Genomic DNA, 21,927 nt, shown 5'->3' on the forward strand with positions numbered 1-21,927 from the left:
TACTCAAATCTATGTCTTACCCCCATGTATAAATGATGTTGGAGTTTGATACCACCAGCTTTCAAGGGCTTTCATCATTTGGAATACCACTCTCTTGTTCCTGTATATAACCCTTGGACTCCAGATAAACTCTGTGTTCTCTGAGCAGACCCCACACTTTATAATTCTGTGTCTTAGCTTGTGTTTCTTTTCTCTGATGGGCCTACATTTCTGTCCACCCAGATTCTGACCAGCCCTCAACATCTGTCTCTTTTTGAATGAATATGAATATGAAGAAATAATTACTACTGAATTTATATTAAATCCTAGGCATTTTCAGACATATGAGTTCATTTATTTCAACAACTCTGGGAGATAGGTATTGTTAGATAGTAAGCTTCCTGGGGGTAGGGATCTCTGTTCCCAGTGCCTGGCACAAAGTAGTACAAAATAAATGTTTTGAATGACTGTATAAATATTTTATAAAAGGGGAATTGAGACTGGTTAAGTGATTTATCCCAGCTAGTCCATGGCACATAGGATAGAAATCAGGGTCTTGTGGTTTAAAGTCTAGTACTTGTTCTAATATATTCTACAATAACAAGCAGTGTTCTAAAATGCCCAGAAATTTGTCAATCCTGAATAACATTTTTTTGTGGTTATCTAAGAATAAAACAGAAGGTTTTACTCATTTAATATAAACATCTTTCTCAAATGGAAAAGGCCCTTTCCTATCTATGCAACATAGGATGGAGGCCAGGCTATATCTTTACTATTTGAGAAGCTAACTAAAAATCAGTTATTGGGGTTCCCTACTGATATATGATAAATGCCTTTCCCCCCTGTTTACTTTCATAAGAAATCTCTCGGGAAGAGTGTTGCTGTTAGTGAGAAAATATAATGTAAATACTGATGGGATGTATAACAAGTGATCCAGGATCCACAAGTAGCCCTTGTTTGCTCTTTCATTCATTTATATATATTATATTTATATATATCCTCTTGTCCATTCAGCAAACTCTACAGAGTACTTAGAATTAGGTAGGCTTGTGTCAGATACTGGAAAATACATAAATGGAAAAGACATGTTCCCTACCAAATTGCTTATAGTATAATGGAGAAGAGAGATATGACTAAATAACCATATAACATACATGGAAGAAAAGAACTATATATAAATAAAATGCTAAGTAAGCAGAGAAGGGAGAGCTAGTAGTTATTTTTCAGGTTTTATAATGGGCGGAGGGGGTGGTGGTTTGAAATGGGCTCCAAAGAGTTTCATTAAGTGAAGATGTAGAGCTGGGTTTTTAAGGATTAGTTGGTGCTTAGGAGGCCAAGAGGAGGGAAAAGAGCTTTTCTGGAAATAACAAAGACCTAGAAGTCTGAGCGCAATGTTCAAGGATGAATAAATAAATAATACAAGATACTGATTCTAGATGAGGACTCCAAAGTTAAGAGCTACAGCAGAGGCAGCCTCTAGGACAAGACTGTGAAGTGCAGGTCATCTGTGTTGGGATCAGTTAGATTGCTAGTCCTGTAGTTTCCAATGGCAGTGTGCGCATTTTAGCAGGGCCTGCACAAGACAGTCAGTTGGGGTGCCATAAGAAAATACTAGAGCTTGTATTTATATTGCAGTTATTTTTATCTCACACTTTAATTTTTATGTCTGTTTTAAACTATACCTAATGTCAGTACATGAATCTGATTCATAAAAAGATATTCATATATTGACAGTGTGTGCAGGTAGATTTTGTCATTAAATCTAGGGGTTAGCCTTCTCTGATTCTGTGTAATTCTGTGTAATGTTGCTGTTTTTCCTAGAGATTTAGTCTTTGATCTCTCTAGGGGCCACATGGACAGGTTCAGGGGGATGAGAGACTGACCATAGACTACCTCTGGTTTGGATGTCCTACTAGGATTTGGACATGTGATTCCTTTGGAGCCTGTATCTGTACTAAGTTCTCCTTGCCTTCACTGACAGCCACAGCCTCTCTGTACCTGCTGTTGCCTTCTTCCTCACTTTGGCCCAGAGAAACGTCTCATTTTCTCTTCTGGAATGAGAAAGCATTTTAATTTTTAGGTACTTGAACCGTAGGGACAAAGGACTCTGATGATATCTCAACTTGACTGCTCAGTGAGCTCTTCATGCTGGGACATGGGGTTGCTATCTGACAAGAATGCAGCCCATCCTGGCTTATTTTATTCAGACTGCAGTGACTCTGTTTGGACAACACCATGCTGCCACGCCCTACCTAGGTAGGGCATCTGCCTAGGTAACAGAATGATATGTTGAACACAGAAAACAAAAACTAAAACCAACTGCCTTGAGGTTTGGCCTGGCATATTGAACCATTATCCTTTTCCCTATAGTTTAGCTCTATAACACTGAGTATGTTCAGAGTTGTTCCTCACTGGGTTGCAACGACCCCCTTATAAACCCTCTGCCTCACCTAATATAGTGTTTAGAACAGTGGTTTTCAGTTGGGGGCAATTTTGTGCCCTAGGGAACATTTGGCAGTATATGGAGACATTTTTGAGAGCTTGTTTGGAGGTTCTAGCAGGGGAGCGCAGCTACTCGTATACCCTTGATAGAAGACCGGACCTCTCCTCGGTCGTCTTCTTCGACCGAGCGCGGCTTCGGGAGGGACGCACATGGATCGGTGAGGGAGGAGGGGGACACCCGCCTAGCCAGCCAGATCAGCCGAATCAACCCTGGCGATCAATGGGGTGACAGATGTCGCAGCCAGATCATCCTCACATCCAAGGAGACATTTTTTATGATCATGACTGGCAGCATGTCATTGGCATCTAGTGAGTAGATGCCAGGGGTGTTGATAAACATCTTACAATGCACAGGCTAGCCCCCCACAATAAACAAGTATCCTGTCCAAAATGTCAGTGGTGCAAAGACTTGAGAAACCCTGGTCTGGAGTGACTCCTGCCTGTCTCCACTGCAGGGTAGGGTACAGATAGAGGAGTTCCTGCATGCCAAAGGTCTGTGCTCAGGCTTGTATCAAGGCGTCCACCCAGTAGACAAAAGGCCTTTGTAGCACCACTGGCCTCAGGCCTTTCTAGCAATAAAAAAGTGGACTTCTTTCCACTCCATATGCCCAGCAAAAAGGCCCCTTTGTCCTGGATGGGACTGAGCTTTATTGGCAGCAGTGGCAGGAGTGTGCTGTTCTCTGTACTTTACAGGCTAGCACTTGTCTGCCTGCCTCATGTCTGTGTGTCACTCTACTACGCCTTTATTACCTGATACTCCAAACCATAGTAAATGATCATATTTGTAATGTGTGTGGCTATATATTCATTTTCAGGAATAATGGCTAGTACACTCTACTTTCTGTAATACTTTAATCCCAGCTCTGTCATCCCTCCTTTTCCAAGCCCTAGGATTTGAACATATCTCTTGGAAATTAATTACTCTCTTCTCTACACAGTCTGAGAATTAGAAATTTGACCAAGCAGTGACTAGGCACTCTTCACTTAAACCTCTAGCATCTTGTCTTCTAGGATGTAGCCTCAGAGCACTATACCTGCTTCATTTTGTCCCATGGCACCTTTCCCTTCTCACCTCCAGTGTCTCTGCAAATAGTCTAATCTATCTCCAAAGTCTATTGGCTTCAGAACTTTCCTCTTGAGCTCCAGTAGCTTCTTGAGAACATCAAGAGATTGGAGCATTTATGCCTTCAAGTTTATTTCATTCAGGATATCTTTCTGAGTGTCTACTTTGGACCAGTGCTGTGTTCCACTGTAGAGGAGGTAGGAGAATGAAGGAACAGGGCCCAACCATCTAACTTTTCTATCTTATGTGAGAGTGACAGAAAACAACCTAAGATCTCAGGTGTGCCTACCAGAGAAATGCCTTTTTTTTTTTTTTTTTTCCAAGCATTTCAGAAGTTAACCACCTACACGAGTGGTATATTAGTCTAAGGAGACTGCTGTTTAGCCCATAGTCAGAACATTTCTGGAAGTTCTCACTTAGGGTAGTTATTCTTTGAGTAAATTCTTATTAATGCCCCTGTATATGAAGCTCTATTTTAGAGACAATGGGGGGAACAAAAATGAATGGGACTAATTATTAAAGGGAAATTAGACAGTATTCTAATGAAAGACAGTTTTTTATAATGGTAGGAATCTTGGGGGAGAAACCAAGATGGCAGCATAGGTAAACACCTAAACTGTTGCCTTGCACAACAATTTCAAAACTACAACTAAAAGACAATACAGACATCATCCAGAACCATAGGAAGGCTGGATGAGTGGGAATTCTACAACTAGAAGGAAAGAGAAAAGCACACTGAGACTCAGAGGAACTGCAGGAGGCAGAGGTACTGAGGTGCGCGTGCGCATGTGTGTGCGCGCGTGCGGATAGGACTGGCAACTGAGTGCGCAACTGGCTTTCTCAAGCAGGAGGGAGTCAAAAGCTCCCGACTGCGCTGAACTCCAGTTCTGGGTGAGACTCTGGGGACTCAGACTCATACGGGGTGAAAATGGACTGTCAGGAAAGAGAAAAGCACACTGAGACTCGGGAGCTGCGGAAGGCAGAGATACCAAGGCGCGTGCATGGAGAGGGTGGGCAACAAAGTACGCGGCTGGCTTTCTTAAGCAGGAGGGAGACAAAAGCTCCCAACTGCACTGAACTCCAGTTCCGGGCGAGACTCTGGGGACCCAGACTCATTCGGGGAGAAACTGGACTGTCTGGCAGCAGGCGGAACTCAAGGGCGACTTTCTCTCAGAGGTGCTTGCAGTGATTACCACGGGACACTGAGACACAGGAGCCTATTAGGGCAGGGCTGATGGTAAACCAAGGCTGTCTGCTCCGCCCTGAGACTCCGCCCCATCCAAGCTGAGCACAGAGGCTTTTGCAAGTCTTGTCTCATAAGGGTGTCTCCAACACAGAAGTTCTCCCATCATAGACACAGCTGATCCTCACAGCCAGTTGGCCAGGAGGTCAATTCCTCCCACTGATACCAACAACAATCAAGGCTTAACTACAACAAGACTGTGCACACAGCCCACAAAGGGGTGCACCAAGAGTGTCCACCTCAGGTAACTGGGGAGGCTGAGCCACGGGCCCTATAGGACACCTAGCACACAAAGCCACTCTATCACTCAGGGAAGCAGTGAAAATGAAGAGACAAAGAAACAGGTCACAAATGAAAGAAATGGAGGAAAGCAAACGACTGGATATAGAGTTCAAAACCAGGGTTATAAGGTTTTTCAAGTATTTTCTAGAAAAGGCCGATGAATTTAGCGAGACCCTCGAGGATATGAAAAAAGACCAACTAGAAATTAAGCATACACTGGCTGAAATTAAAAAAATATATTATACAGAGATCTAACAGCAGACTAGAGGATCACAAGAATCAAGTCAAAGATTTGAAATACAAAGAAGCAAAAAACACTCAACCGGAAAAGCAAAAAGAAAAAGAATCCAAAAATATGAAGATAGTGTAAGGAGCCTCTGGGACAACTTCAAGCATACCAACATCAGAATTATGGGGGTGCCAGAAGAAGAGAGAGAGCAGGATACTGAAAACCTATTTGAAGAAATAATGACCAAAAATTTCCCCACCTGGTGAAAGAAATAGACTTACAAGTCCAGGAAGCGCAGAGAACCCCAAACAAAAAGAATCCAAAGAGGACCACACCAAGACACATCATAATTAAAATGCCAAGATCAAAAGACAAAGAGAAAAATATTAAAAGCAGCAAGAGAAAAACAGTTACCTACAAGGGAGCACCCATACAACTGTCAGCTGATTTTTCAACAGAAACTATGCAGGCTAGACGGGAGTGGCAAGAAATATTCAAAGTGATGAACAGCAAGAACCTACAACTGCCCTGACCGGTTTGGCTCAGTGGATAGAGCATCGGCCTGCGGACTGAAAGGTCCCAGGTTTGATTCCAGTCAAGGACATGTTCCTTGGTTGCAGGTACATCCCCAGTAGGGGGTGTGCAGGAGGCAGCTGATTGATGTTTCTAACTCTCTATCCCTCTCCCTTCATCTCTGTAAAAAATCAATAAAATATATTTTTAAAAAAAAGAACCTACACCAATATTACTCTACCCAGCAAAGCTATCATTCAGAATTGAAGGGCAGATAAAGAGCTTCACAGGTAAGAAAAAGCTAAAGGAGTTCATCACCATCAAACCAGTATTATATGAAATGCTGAAAGGTATTCTTTAAGAAGAGGAAGAAGAAGAAAAAGGTAAAGATAAAAATTATGAACAAAAAATACATATCTATCAACAAGTGAATCTAAAAATCGAGTGAATAAAAAAATCTGATGAACAGAATAAACTGGTGAATATAATAGAATCAGAGGCATAGAAAGGGAGTGGACTGACAATTCTTGGGGGGAAAGGGGTGTGGGGGTGAGGGAAGAGATTGGACAAAAATCGTACACCTGTGGGGGGTGGGTAAGGGCAGAGGTGGGGTGGGAACCAGGTGGAGGGGAGCTATGGGGGGAAAAAAAGAGGAACAATTATAATAATCTGAACAATAAAGATTTATTAAATTTTAAAAAATGATAGGAATCTTAAGCAAGGAGGATGATAAAGCTCACCACCTCATTCTGCTTCAAAACCTTTTAGGCCTCTTGCTGCTCCAATAGTTTTCAGAATTTGTACATTGAAGAATGTACAAATTCCTTTTAAGGGAAATAATTTATCTCAGACCTAAAATGCTAGCTTAAATTATTTTTACTGTAATGTTACTTAAATGTGTACAAACATAAAATGAAGTTTAAGTTGGTATATAAAATTTGTATGCAAATATAAACAAAAATGGATTTATATATTAAATAAAAATGAACTTCAAATCCAATAAAGTGATACCTTTTACTGAAACTCAATTTGCTCCCCCGCTCTTTAAGTTCAGCATGCCTTTATTATTGGGTGCCATCTGATGACTCAGTCCTCCCATCATCTTTCTCTATTCACACTACTATGAAACTTTGATTTATATTATACATCATGATGTCATTTGACCTTCATTTGGTTCAAACTTATTCCTTGTGTATTAAGTCCACTTTTATTCATTTCTTTGAAATTTGCTATCTATGTGTCTAAATAACACACACATATTACAATTATTTTAAAAGGATTGTTTTTAAAATCACAACATTATACCCTGGCCAGGTGGTTCAGTTGGTTGGAGTATTGTCCCATACACCAAAAAGGTTGTGGTTCGATTCCCAGTTGATGTTTCTCTCTCACATTGATGTTTCTCTCTCTTTCTCTCCCTTCCTCTTTCTAAAAATCAATAAAAAATACACCATATGTCCTAGCCGGTTTGGCTTAGTGGATAGAGCGCTGGCCTGCAAACTTAAGGGTCCTGGATTCGATTCTGGTCAAGGGCACATGCCTGGGTTGTGAGCTTGATCCCAGTAGGGGGCGTGCAGGAGGCAGCCGATCAATGATTCTTTCTCATCATTGATGTTTCTCTCTCTCTTCCTCTCCCTTCCTCTCTGAAAGCAATAAAAAATATATTAAGAAAAACAAAACAAAAACACACACACCATATCCTTAGGTAAGGATTTTTAAAATATCACATTATAATATTGAGGAATGACTAGCTAGAGTGGCCATGTAGGATGATGATGTGATTTGCCATGTTGTTAGTGATCACTCAGTAATGATGTCATTTAGAATTGGCTCATGTTATGACAGAAAATTTTTTCAATCTGATATAAACAAAAGGGGAAATTTACTTGTTACCCAAAATTTAAAAATCTGTGAATAGGGCTAACAACTTATGAACTGACTCAGGGCTTACTCAGGGTGACATCATTTGGATCCATCTCTCTTTCTCTATAATATCATATAGTATATGTAATTACAGGGGTGGGAAACAGTTGCAAATATACAAAACAGAATTTATTCTTGTATTGCTATTATCTATTTATTAATGTCTTTCTCCATACGAACAACTGTAAACCTACTTTTGCCCACCCCTGTGTATATACATAAATAAAAAGTAGAGTGTGTATTCCTTTTGTATGTAGGATTTTATGGGAGAATGAGATGTTAAACACATAAACATGTGTAAATGTTAAGGTCAGTGTTACTGTGACAGCAAATGCGAGCAGTGCTTGGCATGCTGGAGTCATGGCTTTGCTGCTCTCTTCCCACAGTGTACAACTGGACCGTGGACGAGGTGGTGCAGTGGCTGATCACATATGTGGAGCTGCCTCAGTATGAGGAGACCTTCCGGAAGCTGCAGCTCAGTGGCCATGCCATGCCAAGGTCAGGAGGCAATTGGGTTCTCTCACTTGTAGTGCAGGAAATGGGCTGGGGTTGGCTTGCCTTCAGGTTTCTGTGGCCAGTTAAATGAGGTTACATCCTTTTTTAGGATAGAATCTATAGACATCTCCTCTTCTCACATCTACTGTGCACTTGCCATAAAACAGATCGCTACTTAGAATCCATTCTCTTATTTAATATTTCTACCAATACTAGGAATAGTACTAATAGCTGCCATTTATTGAGTGCTTAGTACATGTTAGACACTCTACTTCAACACTTTTTATACAGTATTTCATTTAATTCTTACATCAAAGCCTGTGGTGTTTCTCTTTGTTCCTTCACACTCCCTCCCCTTCACCCAGCTATCTCTTTTGTTGCCCAGGAGTCTCTGGGGCTCTTTTAGCCTCCCCAGAATTATGCATATCAGTTAATCTATTCTAAAGAAATTGTACAGAGGTGGGGGCTGACTGCCATTGGACCCAGCCTCCTCTCTGGAATGACTCCTCCAATAGCTATTGTGCCCTAACTTTGCCTCCTTTACAAACATAATATGCTAGGGCTTGGGGTGGGTGTGGGGAGGAGATGGAGTACTGCTTGGACTTCTTGTTATATCAGACTAGTGCCATATATCATTCAGTCATTAATCCATTTACTTATTCATTCAACCAATATTTACTGGGTACCTTCTCTGTGCCAAGCATTTGTGCTGGGTGCTGGGGATAAAGGTGACAACAACCTGTTCTTGTCCTCTAAGGGCTTACTGTCTGGTAACTGCTGATTGTGTATATGTATATTCTGTCATCTTATTATGTAGGTGCATCTGGTTATGAGCTTCAGCAAAGGGGAACAGGGAGGGGAAAGCTATTGGAATGCCTACACCTTGCAGTCTCCAGCTACAGAACTACCAGACACTGCTGTCCAGGCCCAGCTGAGCTGGCTGTTCCCTCTTCTGCTGCCTGTAACCTTCTCTTCATAGCTTCTCTCTGCCCTGGAGAGAATAATATTCTTAATGTTTGTGCATCCCTTTATAGAGTATCTTCTTACCTATTATTTCAATTGATTCGCACAATTCTGGGAAGAAAGAATTACTGTCCCAACTTTTAGCTGCACAAACTAAATTTCAAATATTTTATGATTTATCCAATCTGGTAAGTGGCAGAGCTGGGATTTGAACCTAGGTCTGCCTGGTTCTAAGTGCCCTGCTTTTTTCACTGCTTCTCCCTCTTGCCCCATGCAGTTGAAGATGGATTTCCTGGAAGTATTCACTTCAGTTCTATTTGACACACTTTACCTAGCACCTACCATATATCATGGTCCCTGAGGACAAAGACAAGCATTAGACCTCATATCTGCTTTTAGGAACTCCAGGTTTGATGGACGAAACAAGCAATTGAATAGGTGATTGATCATGAAACACCAGGATTTAGGTTTCTTTTTCATTACCCATGGAAATAGTGGCAGTGCCTTGTGGATCACTGGACCGTTTCATCTTGAGGAATGACTATGCTTGGATTAAAACTAAAGCCTAGGATAAGTCAGTTCCCTGGTCATGGTCTTACTTAGTCCTCCTGTGTCTAGGATTAGATCTAAGACCAGATCCAGGTAGGCTGGGCTCAGGAATAGAGGAAGCCAAGCTGTGGTACTCTAGTAACATCGGGAAGCATGGGGCCTTCAGTGCATGGAGTAGGGATGGTTCTAAGCCCATCACTAGGCAGCATGATACAATGGAAAGAATCCAACAGATTTGAGTTTGTATCTTGGCTTTGCTGCTTCCTCGCTATGTGACTAGGCAAGTTACTCAACTCTAAGTCTCAGTTTTCACATCTGTCCAGTGGAGCTAATAATAGAACTGAGTTCTTAAAATCATGAGAAGTAAATTAGGTATTGAATGTAGTGTCAGAACAGTACAAGATACACATTAGTTCCTTAGTAAATATTAGCCGTATATGGTGTTTATTTGTTTCATAGCTTAGAAGTAGATAGCAGTCAAATTCATAGGTTTCTTTGACAAATAGACTGTACAAAAGATGACACTTGTTTTGTTCAGTCAGATGAAGTTCAGTACACCTGGTAGAAGTGCTCTAAAGAGGGTCTCCAAGAATTCTCAGGCTTATAGGAAGCATCTGATTTTACATAAGTTTATACAGAAGGAAACTGAGGCCTTAGGGGAGGGACTCAGCAGCTTATGATTGGACAATTGAGTCATTCACTGATAGAGCTGACCCCCCTACTTCCCATTAGTGTCTCCTTGCCTCTCTTGTAGGTGGGCTTGATTGCTTCCCAGACTACAGAAGGAAGTAGGTGCTCCTGCATGCCCAGGCAGGAGTATAAACACACACTCTGATGTTAGAAGCTTCTTTTCTATCTGGGGAAACAAAGATATGCATTTGAAAAGAGCTCTAGCCCTAGCCATTTGGCTCAGTGGATAGAGCGTTGGCCTGTGGACGGAAGGGTCCCAGGTTCGATTCTGGATAAGGGCACGTACCTGGGTTGTCGGCTCGATTCCCAGTAGGGGGCATGCAGGAGGCAGTTGATCAATGATTCTCTCTCATCATTGATGTTTCTATCTTTCTCTCCATCTCCCTTCCTCTCAGAAATACATACATATATATATATATATATATATATATATATATATATATGCATAATATGCAAATCAACCAGACAGCAGACCGACCAGTTAGCTATGACGTGCACTGCCACCAGGGGGCAGACACTCAACACAGGAGCTGCCCCCAGCCCACAGGCCAACCTCTCAGTCCCTCCCCTCCCCCCAGCTGGCAGGCTCTGATCGCCTGATGGGGAACCGGGAACCAGGGTTGGGTAGCAGTGGATGCGGGTGGTGCCAGGGCCCCCATTGCCCCACACACAGAGGGCGACCAGCAGTGGTGGCAGCATGGGGCGGGGCCGGCTGCTGGCAGCCAGGGAAGATCGGCCCTGATCACAGGCCAGACCTAGGGACCCTACCTGTGCATGAATTTCATGCACCTGTAGAGTATGGAGAGAGAAAGAGAGACAGAGAGACAGAGAGAGACAGAGGCAGAGAAAGAGAGAGAGACAGAGAGAGAGATTTCTTAAAAAAAAGAAAAGAAAGAAAATAAGAGAGCTCTGACCTTATTGACTAGAACAGTAGTTAGTGCTCACTTGTGGGATCCAGACAAGAGGCTTTTCAACCTTTCATATCTTAGACTCTCCTCCTATACCCACTGTGTTCTAGCAGAAGAGAAACAAAGTTCAATTTTTCCAAGGTCATTTTCTTGTTTATAGGCCCTCTCTTATTAGAGTTATTATTAACAATATGATTGAAGGTCATAAAAAATTACAGTATCTGATTGGGAGTAAATTATGGTGACTCAAGTATAAGCTAACAAGATATTCAGTATTTGTCATCAGCAGGTTTATATTTTATGACTGTTAAATATATTCATCATTAAATATATTTAATTGGGTTAGGATTAGGATGATTCAGAGGACCCTAGAATCACTGGGTCATGTAGCGTGACATTTTGACAAGGACTGGACAGGAGAATGCATTTATAAATGGTGAGTGTGGAGACAGATATATAATGGATAATCCGCATAAGGGGAAGCACATGGAAAGTTTACACCTGGCTGTGGGAATGGTCACAAATGAATATCCTCAGAGACTAGGATACTCAGGAGAGGTAGACATGTGGAGAAGGGTGAACAAATTCTTGGTAAATGTTATGAGTCTCTGCATACTCACCACTGAGATCCATCGGTATAGACTCTGTATTCTAGCATGCAGAAGGGAGCAGTTACCAGGAGCTAGGAGTCATGGAAGTGTTCCTGGAAGAGGTGAGGAGTTTTACCAGGATCCTTCCTAGCTTTGCTGGCAGAGAACTGAATGCCTACTCTTTGCCTCAACAGGCTTGCTGTAACCAACACCACCATGACAGGGACTGTGCTAAAGATGACAGACCGGAGCCATCGGCAGAAGCTGCAGCTGAAGGCCCTGGACACAGTGCTCTTCGGGCCTCCTCTCTGTGAGTCTTGTGGAGAGAAGGGCTGCTGTTGTGCCATGGAACCCAAGGCTGTTGGGGTGGCTGGGCTGAGGTCCTGGGTCTCCTAGGCACACCTGCCTCCACTTTCCCTGCTGCTGTTGAGATATTAAATGGTTTTACATTTTAGTCCAGCCAGTTATCAACATCAATTCATTAAATACATTAATGAAACATCTGCTTTGTGCCAGTGCTGTGCTGGAAACTGTAGGAAGACCTGGATGAATCATATTCTGCCCTAAGCAGATAAAATGAATGTTCTAGAGAGGTACACAGTGCTTCTGAATTCCAGAGAAGGAGTGGAGGAGGCATACTATAAAAGAGGTGGCAGGTGAGCTCTGCCTGTAAGAAGGGGTAGGGCTGTATTCCATTCAGGTGGCCAGAGAGGGCATTCTGGGTGGAGGAAACAACCTGCCAGGAACACAAAGGCTAAAATATGAAAGTTATGCTCAGGGATAAAAGTAACCGATAAGAGCTGAATGCTATTTCGCTTTTCCCTGCTCTCACTGTGGGTGTGCAGAATGTATGAAGTAATTGTTGAACATCTGTGTCCTTGGACAACCAAAGAGTACTAAGTAGGCTTTCACTGAAGCAATAGAGACACACTCAGGCCTAAGGAAGGGTGTTCGCTTCTGCCAGGAGTTAGTCAAGAGAATTAAGTGGTTCAGCTCCTGAAGATCTGCAAGAGCCTGACATCGTTTTTTCTTATTCTAAGTGAAATCAGGGGGAACAAATATTTCTTAGAAAATTAGCCTTGACCAAACAGGCTCTTAGGGTTCACTCCCGTCCTTTGAGATCTGTTGGCATCAGTTGAGGATGCCAGCAGCAGAATGCTATAGAGCCAAGGACTAGTCCAGAGAAGCAGCTGGCACGTAGGGTGGGAAATGGGAAGTGACTGCTGGTGGGTATGTGATTTCTTTATAGAGTAATGATGATGTTTTAAAATGAGTTGTGCTGATGGTTGTATAACCTTGTAAATATGCTAAAGCCATTGAATTGCACATTTTAAAAGAGTGAATTTTAGGGTGTATGAATTATATCTCGGTCGTCATTATTATGTACATCTAGATTTTTTTAAAAATCATAACCTGAGGGTATTTTTTTTCCCATTGATTTTTTTAGAGGGAGGTAAAGAAACATCCATGTGAGACACATCGATTAGGTGCCCCCTGCATGTGCCCTGATAGGGGCCAGGGACAAACCTGCAACCTAGGTGCATGCCATTGGCCAGGAATTGGACCCAAGATCCTTCGGTCTATGGGCTGACGCTCTAACTGCTGAGAAAAACCGGCCAGGGCCATCTAGATTTTTTTGTAACTCCTGGCCTTTCATATAGAGAACTTAAGCTTAGGAAAGCACATTGATCTCTTTTCAAAACTGCCACTCACTGTGTGACCTTGTGTAGGTCACTTTTCTCAGGATGTGTTTTCTAATTTGTATCATGAAACAATTGAGCTAATGGATCCTTAAGATTCCAGCTGCTATGTTCTATAATTTTGTGGGAAAACCCTTTGGCTGATAAGGGTCCTGTGTAAAAGACAGGAGGTCTGTTCCTTCCTACTACTATCTATATCCTTTTCCTTTAGGAATTCTGTGGCCCTTGCCTTATCAAGTGATCTTCGGCAATTCAATTCTCCTGTCTACACTTGCAAGTTCCTCACATGTAAAATGGGCTTGGTCAGTAAGGCTGTTACTGGCTCTCTCATTCAAGGACTCAGATAGAGCTGGGTATACTCCTGGGAGCTAAGATTTTGGAATCCAGCAGCTTTCCTGATAGAAAATATTGTTTTTATACTTGCCTACTGATGCTTGTTAAAGAAAATTGCCAGCTGGAATCTGAGGAAAATACTAGGAAGCTCTTTGCCAGGAAACTCTGCAAGGGTGGGGCCCTGCCTGGTGGGGTCCTGCAAAGAATCGCTTGATCTGTGTCACTCTCTAGGCTTTGTGTTCTCATCTGAACACGCACTGAAACCTCTAGTCCAGTGCTGTTCCCTGTCCAGTGCCCATGCAGGATTTAGAATGAGGGCCTATGCTAGCTCTGACCTGTGTTCTTCACCTGGATGAGTTCTTAGGGCTATGGTTCTCACGCCTCATCATAAGGTATGTAGTAGATAAATACTCCAGAGAACCTGGGCCAGTTACAACTGCCAGCCATGGCTACCTTAATGAAAAGCCTGCTGTTGGTCTGAGGTGTGAGAAATCTTAAAAGCAGTAGCCAGGAGGGTCTGCTGAGTGAGCAGGACCCATCTACTCACAGCAGCTTCAAAGCTTGGGAAGAGGGAAAAGGGATCATACTGGCTCAGCAGAGGGTCCCCATTTGCTGATAGTAGATGACATCTCAGTCTTCCCCATGTGGCCACAGAGCAGCACATGGCTCTTTACAGATTTTTCCACCCTGCAAAGTTGGCTCTAGGCATGGAGGCCCATGTGTGGCTGCCCTAACTGTGCCAGTAGCCAGGTGTTAGGTATGATCTGAGAAACCAAGGCCCAAGGCAGTGTCCAGTTGGAGGCCTAAGGTGATGTCTCACTCTGGCAGCAGATCATTTGTTGAGGGGGCTTTTTCTCCTCTGCAGATAATTTCTCAGAGAAAATGAAGCTCAGAGAGATGAGGTGAGTTTTTAGAGTTCATTCAGCATTTAAATGGCAGAGCCATGACTCAAACCCCGGTCTTTATATTTCAGTGCTCTTTTCTACTCTGTAATCTACACAAGGTCACACAGTGAGTGGCAGTTTTGAAAAGAGATCAATGTGCTTTCCTAAGCTTAAGTTCTCTATATGAAAGGCCAGGAGTTACAAAAAAATCTAGATGGCCCTGTAATCCTACCCTCTACTTCTGTAGAGGAAACAAATTATTATATAAAGAGTTTCAGCCTTGAAATCAAGTAAACTGGCTCTGTCACTCAGAAGTTTTGTGACCTTGAGTATATTCCCAAGGTTCTATATGCCCCAGTTTCTTCTAAACAAATGGTAGCAACTATTTTCAGTGTACAGCACAGTATGCCTGCTCTGGTCAGTCCTTGGCTAGGGACTACTGTGCCCTTGGTGCTTCAGCAGGAGTATTGAGAAGAGTACAGGGAGAGACCTGCCAAGCAATTGTTGGGGTTGGGGAAACTGTGGAGAGGAAAAGACAACACTATACCTGTCTTCCTCCTTCAGTGACTCAGATAATAGGGAAGAGTCCTTGGTAAGTGGGAGTGGCTGCCTCTCTGGCAAAGCTTGCTCTGGTCTGTCACCTCTATCTTTACCTTCTTTCTCCTTTCTGTTATGTTCCAACTCACCCTTCCAGCCTTCTTCAGAATGCCTTTCCAGCCTCTTCCCAGGTATTTTCAACCCTTCTCTCTTACTCTCCTCTGGGAAGCCACAGCCCGTTGTACCTGCCTCCTTTATAAAATTCTGTTTCCCTGTCTGATACCATTTAAACTGGGAACTCCCCGGGAGTAGAAAAACTTTGTTCATCTTTCATCAGCACTTAGCAAAGGGCCAGGAAAGAGTAGGTGTCAAGTGATATATGCTAGAAGTTATTCAGAAGGAGGCTGGGCCTTGCCAGAGCTACAGGACTAAGGGGAGTTGGGAGAAAATCCTTTCCAGCTTGGTTTTGGGGAGAACTGCTACCTATGGAGCATCTTTGGATAAGTGAGGCAATTAGAGCACTATTGGGGCTATAACCAGAAGGGAGGTGGGCCCAGGATAGCTGTTCCAGATTAAACAGATACCTCAGCACAGAAGGCTATGTAAATGACAAAAGAAATTCTTAGCACATATTTTGGCAGGTAGGAATGAATATCTATAGCTGCTTGGGGCAGGGTATTATGGGCAGTAGATTAGGAGAGGGAATTCCAGAAAGTGATCATGATTAGAGGCTCACTTCTCAGTGCTAACTGGAACCTTGAAAATTTTCACCATTACCCCTGACTCTGTTGACATGTCAGCATCTCATTAGTTTATACTCTCCTATGCTGCCTTAGGCCTGATTGTGTGAACAGTTGACCTCATTTTGCTAAAATCTATTTACAGCACTCAGGCTAGGAATTCTGCCACCCTCTGGGTTCTCAGGTCCCAGCCAGCTTTCCTGGGTTAGCTTTGTTCACTTGGCCAACCACATTTGTTCTCATGAAAACTCCATCATCTCTCTGCCCAGGTTATGTTCCCTGGGTGCGAGGTGGATGCTGAGAGCTGAGCTTGTGTAGGGGCTGTGTAGGACAGCTGGCCATATTCTTCATGTTTTAGGACAGTGGTCGGCAAATTCATTAGTCAACAGCGTGGCAAACCGTGTGGCTCACGAGCTGCATGTGGTTCGCGAGCCTCAGTTTGCCGACCACTGTCCTAGGAGCTGGTATTTGCCCTTCACATGCACTTTATATTATACCACCTCTCCCTGCTTTTTAGGCTAAAACCTCTTCTCGCTGCCTTTGCTGAGTACTTGCTCTGGTCAGGCTCTAGGCTAAGTATGGAGCTACAAAGATAAATTAGTTTTGTGCTTGACCCTGAGGAACTCGCAGACTATCAGAAAGAAGGTGACTCACATGAAAGCTGAAAAACATACAAGGTAGTCCCTGAGATAGTTAGAGATAAGTCATGTTTACCTGTCCAAAGAGAGGGTTGATCAGGGATCCTAGTTCAGAGAAGAGGAATGGAAGGATCTCTGTGGACTGTCCTGGGCTGGGAAGGTAGATTGTAGGAACTGAAGAATCGGAGTGGGATTATGATGGAAAGAAGTACATAGACTAGAACTTGATTTCTGTATTTCCCCCTCTTTTTCTGACACAATAATTTATAGATTCTGTATTATTCAGGGTTCAACAGAGTAACAGAGCCAATAGGATATGTATATAGATATAAATAAGAGGAGATTTATTATAGGAATTTATTAAATCACGTAATTGTGGATGCCAAGAGACCCATGATCTGCCACTGTCAAGCTGGAGAACCAGGAAAGCCAGTGGTGTAATTCAGCTCAATTCTAAAGGCTTGAGAATCAAGGGAGATGATGGTGTAAGTCTGCGTCCAAAGGCCAGAGAATCAGAGGGCTGATGGTGTAAATCCCTGTCTGAGTCCCAAGACCCGAGAACCAGGAGCACTGATGTAAGAGGGCAGGAGAAGATGGATGTCTCAATTCAAGCTGAGAGAGCAAATCCACTCTTCCACCACCTTTGGTTCTATTCAGGCCCTCAGCAGCCTGAGGATGATTGGATGATGCTCAGTCTACAGATTCAAATGTTAATCTCTTAAGAAGACAACCTCACAGATACACCCAGAAATAATGTTTTCCCAGTCAAGTTGACATAAAATTAACCATCATAGTTTTATTTAGGACTCTGGGGTTCAGGTCAGGGCTCCTCTGAAGGGACCTGACAATTCTCACATCAGCCTCTCCAGCTCCCATCTCTTCCTCAAACTCCACATCCACATTCTTAATTATCTATTGGATAAGTCCATCTGAATGTTTCCAAAACACCTCTAAGTGCTTTCATTTACAAATACACATTTGATCTCTTTAGCAATTCTATGATAATGCATTTTACAGCTGAGGAGGCTGAGATCCAGATGGAGGAAGTGAATTTCATAACAAATTGGGGCAGAGGACAGCATAGAACGCAGACTTCTTAATACTTGTAGGATGCTTCCTTTGATGGCAGAATTTCTCTACATGAGGCCTATGTTTAACCTTTTAAAGGCCTGTCCTGATGGCTAGGCCACAGTCAGCTCCCAAGATGTTATTTGGAGGGAAAACTGAGGCCTTGGAACTCTTAAGTCACATTCTGGCTAGATCAGGAGATATAGGCCTCTCCATGGTGAGAGATATTTGTACGTAACAAAGTGTAAACAATACCTGCTGCATGAATATGAAAGTTGTCATGACAAAGTGGGTGTAGTAGAAAGATCATGCAATCAGGCACATCTGGATTTGAATCCTAGATCTGCCACTTTTTGTGAACTCCAGCAAGTCATTGCTCCTATGAGCCACAGTTTTCTGGTCTATAGAATGAGACTACTAATACTCTGCCTTAGAGAGTAGTTGTGAGAATTAAAGATGGTGAATATAAATACCTGATACATTGTATATTTATTTTATTTCCGTTCCTTTCTTATATGGATTAAGGAGAGGGAAATATCACATTTGAGGCTGATCAGTAACAACTCAATCCCACAAATATTTATTGAGGGCCTCTGTGTGTTAGTCGGTGCTGTGCTAGGCACTGGTGTACAGACAAGTAACGATCAAGGGCCACAGAGTAAATCAGCCATATTAGACTTGTTTTCTTCCCACCACACTTGGTTGCTCATGGAATGTGCAGACAGCATAGCTGAGCTTCACCTATGCATTTGACAAGGCAGAAGGATGTATGTATGGGGTGGATGCTTTATATTTAAGTAAAGTCAAAACTGAAGAGATCCAGCGAGTACTGATAGGTGGAACAGTATTACCTTAGATCAGTGGTTCTCAACCTTTCTGATGCCGCGACCCTTTAATACAGTTCCTCATGTTGTGGTGACCCCCAACCATAAAATTATTTTCGTTGCTACTTCATAACTGTAATTTTGCTACTGTTATGAATCGTAATGTAAATATCTGTGTTTTCCGATGGTCTTAGGCGACTCTGCTAGCGGTTCTCAACCTGTGGGTCGCGACATTAGAAAGGTTGAGAACCACTGCCTTAGATCCTATCTTTGGTCCTGGCCATTTGGAATTCATATTCATGACTTGGATGAGACTGTGAAGCTGGAAAAAATAATAGCATCTTGTTCCAAATTGATCTGGACAAGGGTGAATAAGGGCTGAGTAGAATAGATAGGCGCCCTGTCTGCATGCCCACCTTAAAAATCTGAAGTGTTGGAGGTGCTGGTTGCATGGAGTCTTGTTGAGCAAGAATACCTTTGACTTTCTGTAGGAGTGTAGAATTGAGAATCCCTGGAATTGAGAACCCCTGGGAAGCCAAGGTTAACAGTCCTTAACAAACAGGAGACTGTGTAGGAGGCTGGTGTGTTCCAGAAAGAAAGGCAACTCACTATGCTGCAGAGATATCTCTTCTTGGGGCCTGAAGGGAGGAGCATGAGGAGTTGAGTATGGATGGAAGTGTAGGCTTGCCTGGAGGCTAGAATTGTGGTCGGCAAACTGCGGCTCGCGAGCCACATGCGGCTCTTTGGCCCCTTGAGTGTGGCTCTTCCACAAAATACCAAGGCCTGGGTGAGTCTATTTTGAAGAAGTGGCGTTAGAAGAAGTTTAAGTTTAAAAAATTTGGCTCTCAAAAGAAATTTCGATCGTTGTACTGTTGATATTTGGCTCTGTTGACGAATGACTTTGCCGACCACTGGGCTAGAAGATGGCTGCTAGAGGACCCTTAGTTTTCTCTGTGAGAATCTGGCATAAACATGTAAAGGACATGGCTCCCATCCCAGACCTAGTAACTCCTCTCCCTTGGATGGAAATAGAATGTGCTAATCTGCCTTTGATCCCACACCCTCCCCATGTCCTGCTGCTCAGTCTTTCAGTGAGGAGCTATGAATATAACACTTTTTCTCAATCGGCCTCATTTTCATGTGTCTTTTTCTGCTGTCTAGACCCTTCCTTAGCTTGGTGGCTCCACCTGGGACCCTTTGGATTTCCATTAACCTCTTTCCTGGGATCCTGTCAGTCCTGCTTTCCCCTTCCCAACTTGAGGGTAACCTGTTGTGCACAGGAGGTCATTCCCTCTTTCCTTCCTTCCCTGACCCCCACATCCGGGGTCCTCTGAGCCTACAGCTACTCTATCCCAAGTTGAGTACAGAAGCAGTCCTCTTCTCCTTAAGTATCTCTTTCAGGTCTCCTGCACTGTGTCCCTGGGCCCAGATCTAGTATACTAGGAACAATGTCAGACTCCAGGCGTGCCCCTCTTCTGGTTGGCTAAATTCTTAGGAAATGGCTTTTGCTCTTATCTTCTGTTATTCCTTGATTAGCTTTTCGGTTTTGCTCTGGAGACTGATTATTACTCTGAATCCCAGGTGGTGGCTGGGGCCCTGGCCGCTTCACCAAATTGCTGCCAGACATTCTCAGCAGGTAGCTCTGCCCCTCTATTCCTGGCATGTGGACTATTTTATACATACCAATTGCTTGAGCTACTCCTGTTCTACCTGGTCTGTGGATGGAGCCACAGCCTAGAAATGCTCTCCATAGATGAGACTTACAGATTTTTTACCTGATTTGGACTTTGCCATATATATATATATATATATATATATATATATATATATATATATATAATAGCCTAGTAATCCAGGAGACCCAGCTCCTGTGGTAAACTCAGTTCCACAGCCAGATCACAAGCTCTAAGCACCTTGGCTTTATATCTTTACCAGCCATCCCCTTCTACCTGCTCATGTACCCTAGCATGCTTACCCTGTAGAATGGAAGCCATTGCATCTGGATACATGGACCAAAACTGCAGACCAGGGATGGCTGGCATGTATTGAGAAGATACTAGTGCTCTCCTCTTCACTACATATTAGGGAAACATGATTTAATAGGTTTCCCGTGTTGCTCTAAGGCAGTGGTTCTCAACCTTTCTAATGCCCTTTAATACAGTTCCTCATGTTGTGGTGACCCCCAACCATAAAATTATTATCGTTGCTACTTCATAACTGCTACTGTTAACGAATCTTAATGTAAATATCTGTGTTTTCCGATGGTCTTAGGCGACCCTGCTAGCTGCTGTAGAGCCTAAGACTATCAGAAAACACAGATATTTACATTAAGATTCATAACAGTAGCAAAATTACAGTTATGAAGTAGCAACAAAAATAATTTTATGGTTGGGGGTCACCACAACATGAGGAACTGTATTAAAGGGTTTCGGCATTAGAAAGGTTGAGAACCACTGCTCTGAGCCCTCTTATCCTTTCCAAACTAGTTCTTGACTTAGCAGAGAAATAGGCACAGAGTTTACTGTAATAGTGTATAGCAAGTGTGTGCCTACGAACAGAAACAAAGGCTTCATGGAAGAGGAGGTGCAGTGGACTCTGCAAGGCTAAGTGTGCAGTGGGCAGCCTGACTCACCATGCCTTTCCTCTCTGGCAGTGACCCGCCATAATCACCTCAAGGACTTCATGCTGGTGGTGTCTATTGTTATTGGTGTTGGCGGCTGCTGGTTTGCTTATATCCAGAACCGTTACTCCAAGGAGCACATGAAGAAGATGATGAAGGATCTGGAGGGGTTACACCGAGCTGAGCAGAGTCTGCATGACCTTCAGGAAAGGTAAGGCCTTGCCCCTTCTCCACAGCCCCAGTGTTGCCAGCTCCTGGGAGCCTCCTGTTTCTACTTGGGTTGTGGGCTACCTGGTCCCTGGGACCACATTGACATGGCTGCCCAGGGTATGCCATCCTTCTAAAACTGCATTGAGGGTCCGGGTTCTTGCCATTCCAGTTGCATGGGCAAGTAATCTTCCCCAGGGCAGAAGCTTATATCTATCTATTTTCTCTCTGAGCTTCAGAGGAAGAAATATGTGGCTGTCAGAAGTCTTGAGCTTCCCTGGTTGGATGGCTTGCTAGGGGTCATTCTATGCTTTGCCCTACCTTTCCTTCCTTTCCCTTAGAAATAGATACAATGAACTGTTCTTCACTGTTCTCCAGAGAAACCTCACAAGTCTGTCTTCCTAATACCTTCCAAATCTCATAAGTACTCACTTGTTGTTGACTTTG

General features: G+C 43.2%; 1 protein-coding gene across 7 annotated transcripts in view; it reads left to right on the forward strand.

The window, feature by feature from the left end:
* Positions 1-21,927, forward strand: part of STIM1 (stromal interaction molecule 1) — a 214,981-nt gene that overhangs the window by 171,011 nt on the left and 22,043 nt on the right. For all 7 annotated transcript variants that reach the window (XM_054724794.1, XM_008149912.3, XM_054724796.1 and 4 more), the window contains exons 4-6: positions 8,121-8,232; positions 12,124-12,239; positions 21,307-21,484. In XM_054724794.1, the coding sequence (XP_054580769.1) occupies positions 8,121-8,232; positions 12,124-12,239; positions 21,307-21,484 (406 nt within the window). The remainder of the gene's footprint in view (positions 1-8,120; positions 8,233-12,123; positions 12,240-21,306; positions 21,485-21,927) is intronic.

The sequence above is a fragment of the Eptesicus fuscus genome, chromosome 13, assembly GCF_027574615.1.
Source record: "Eptesicus fuscus isolate TK198812 chromosome 13, DD_ASM_mEF_20220401, whole genome shotgun sequence".
Classification (NCBI taxonomy): domain Eukaryota; kingdom Metazoa; phylum Chordata; class Mammalia; order Chiroptera; family Vespertilionidae; genus Eptesicus; species Eptesicus fuscus.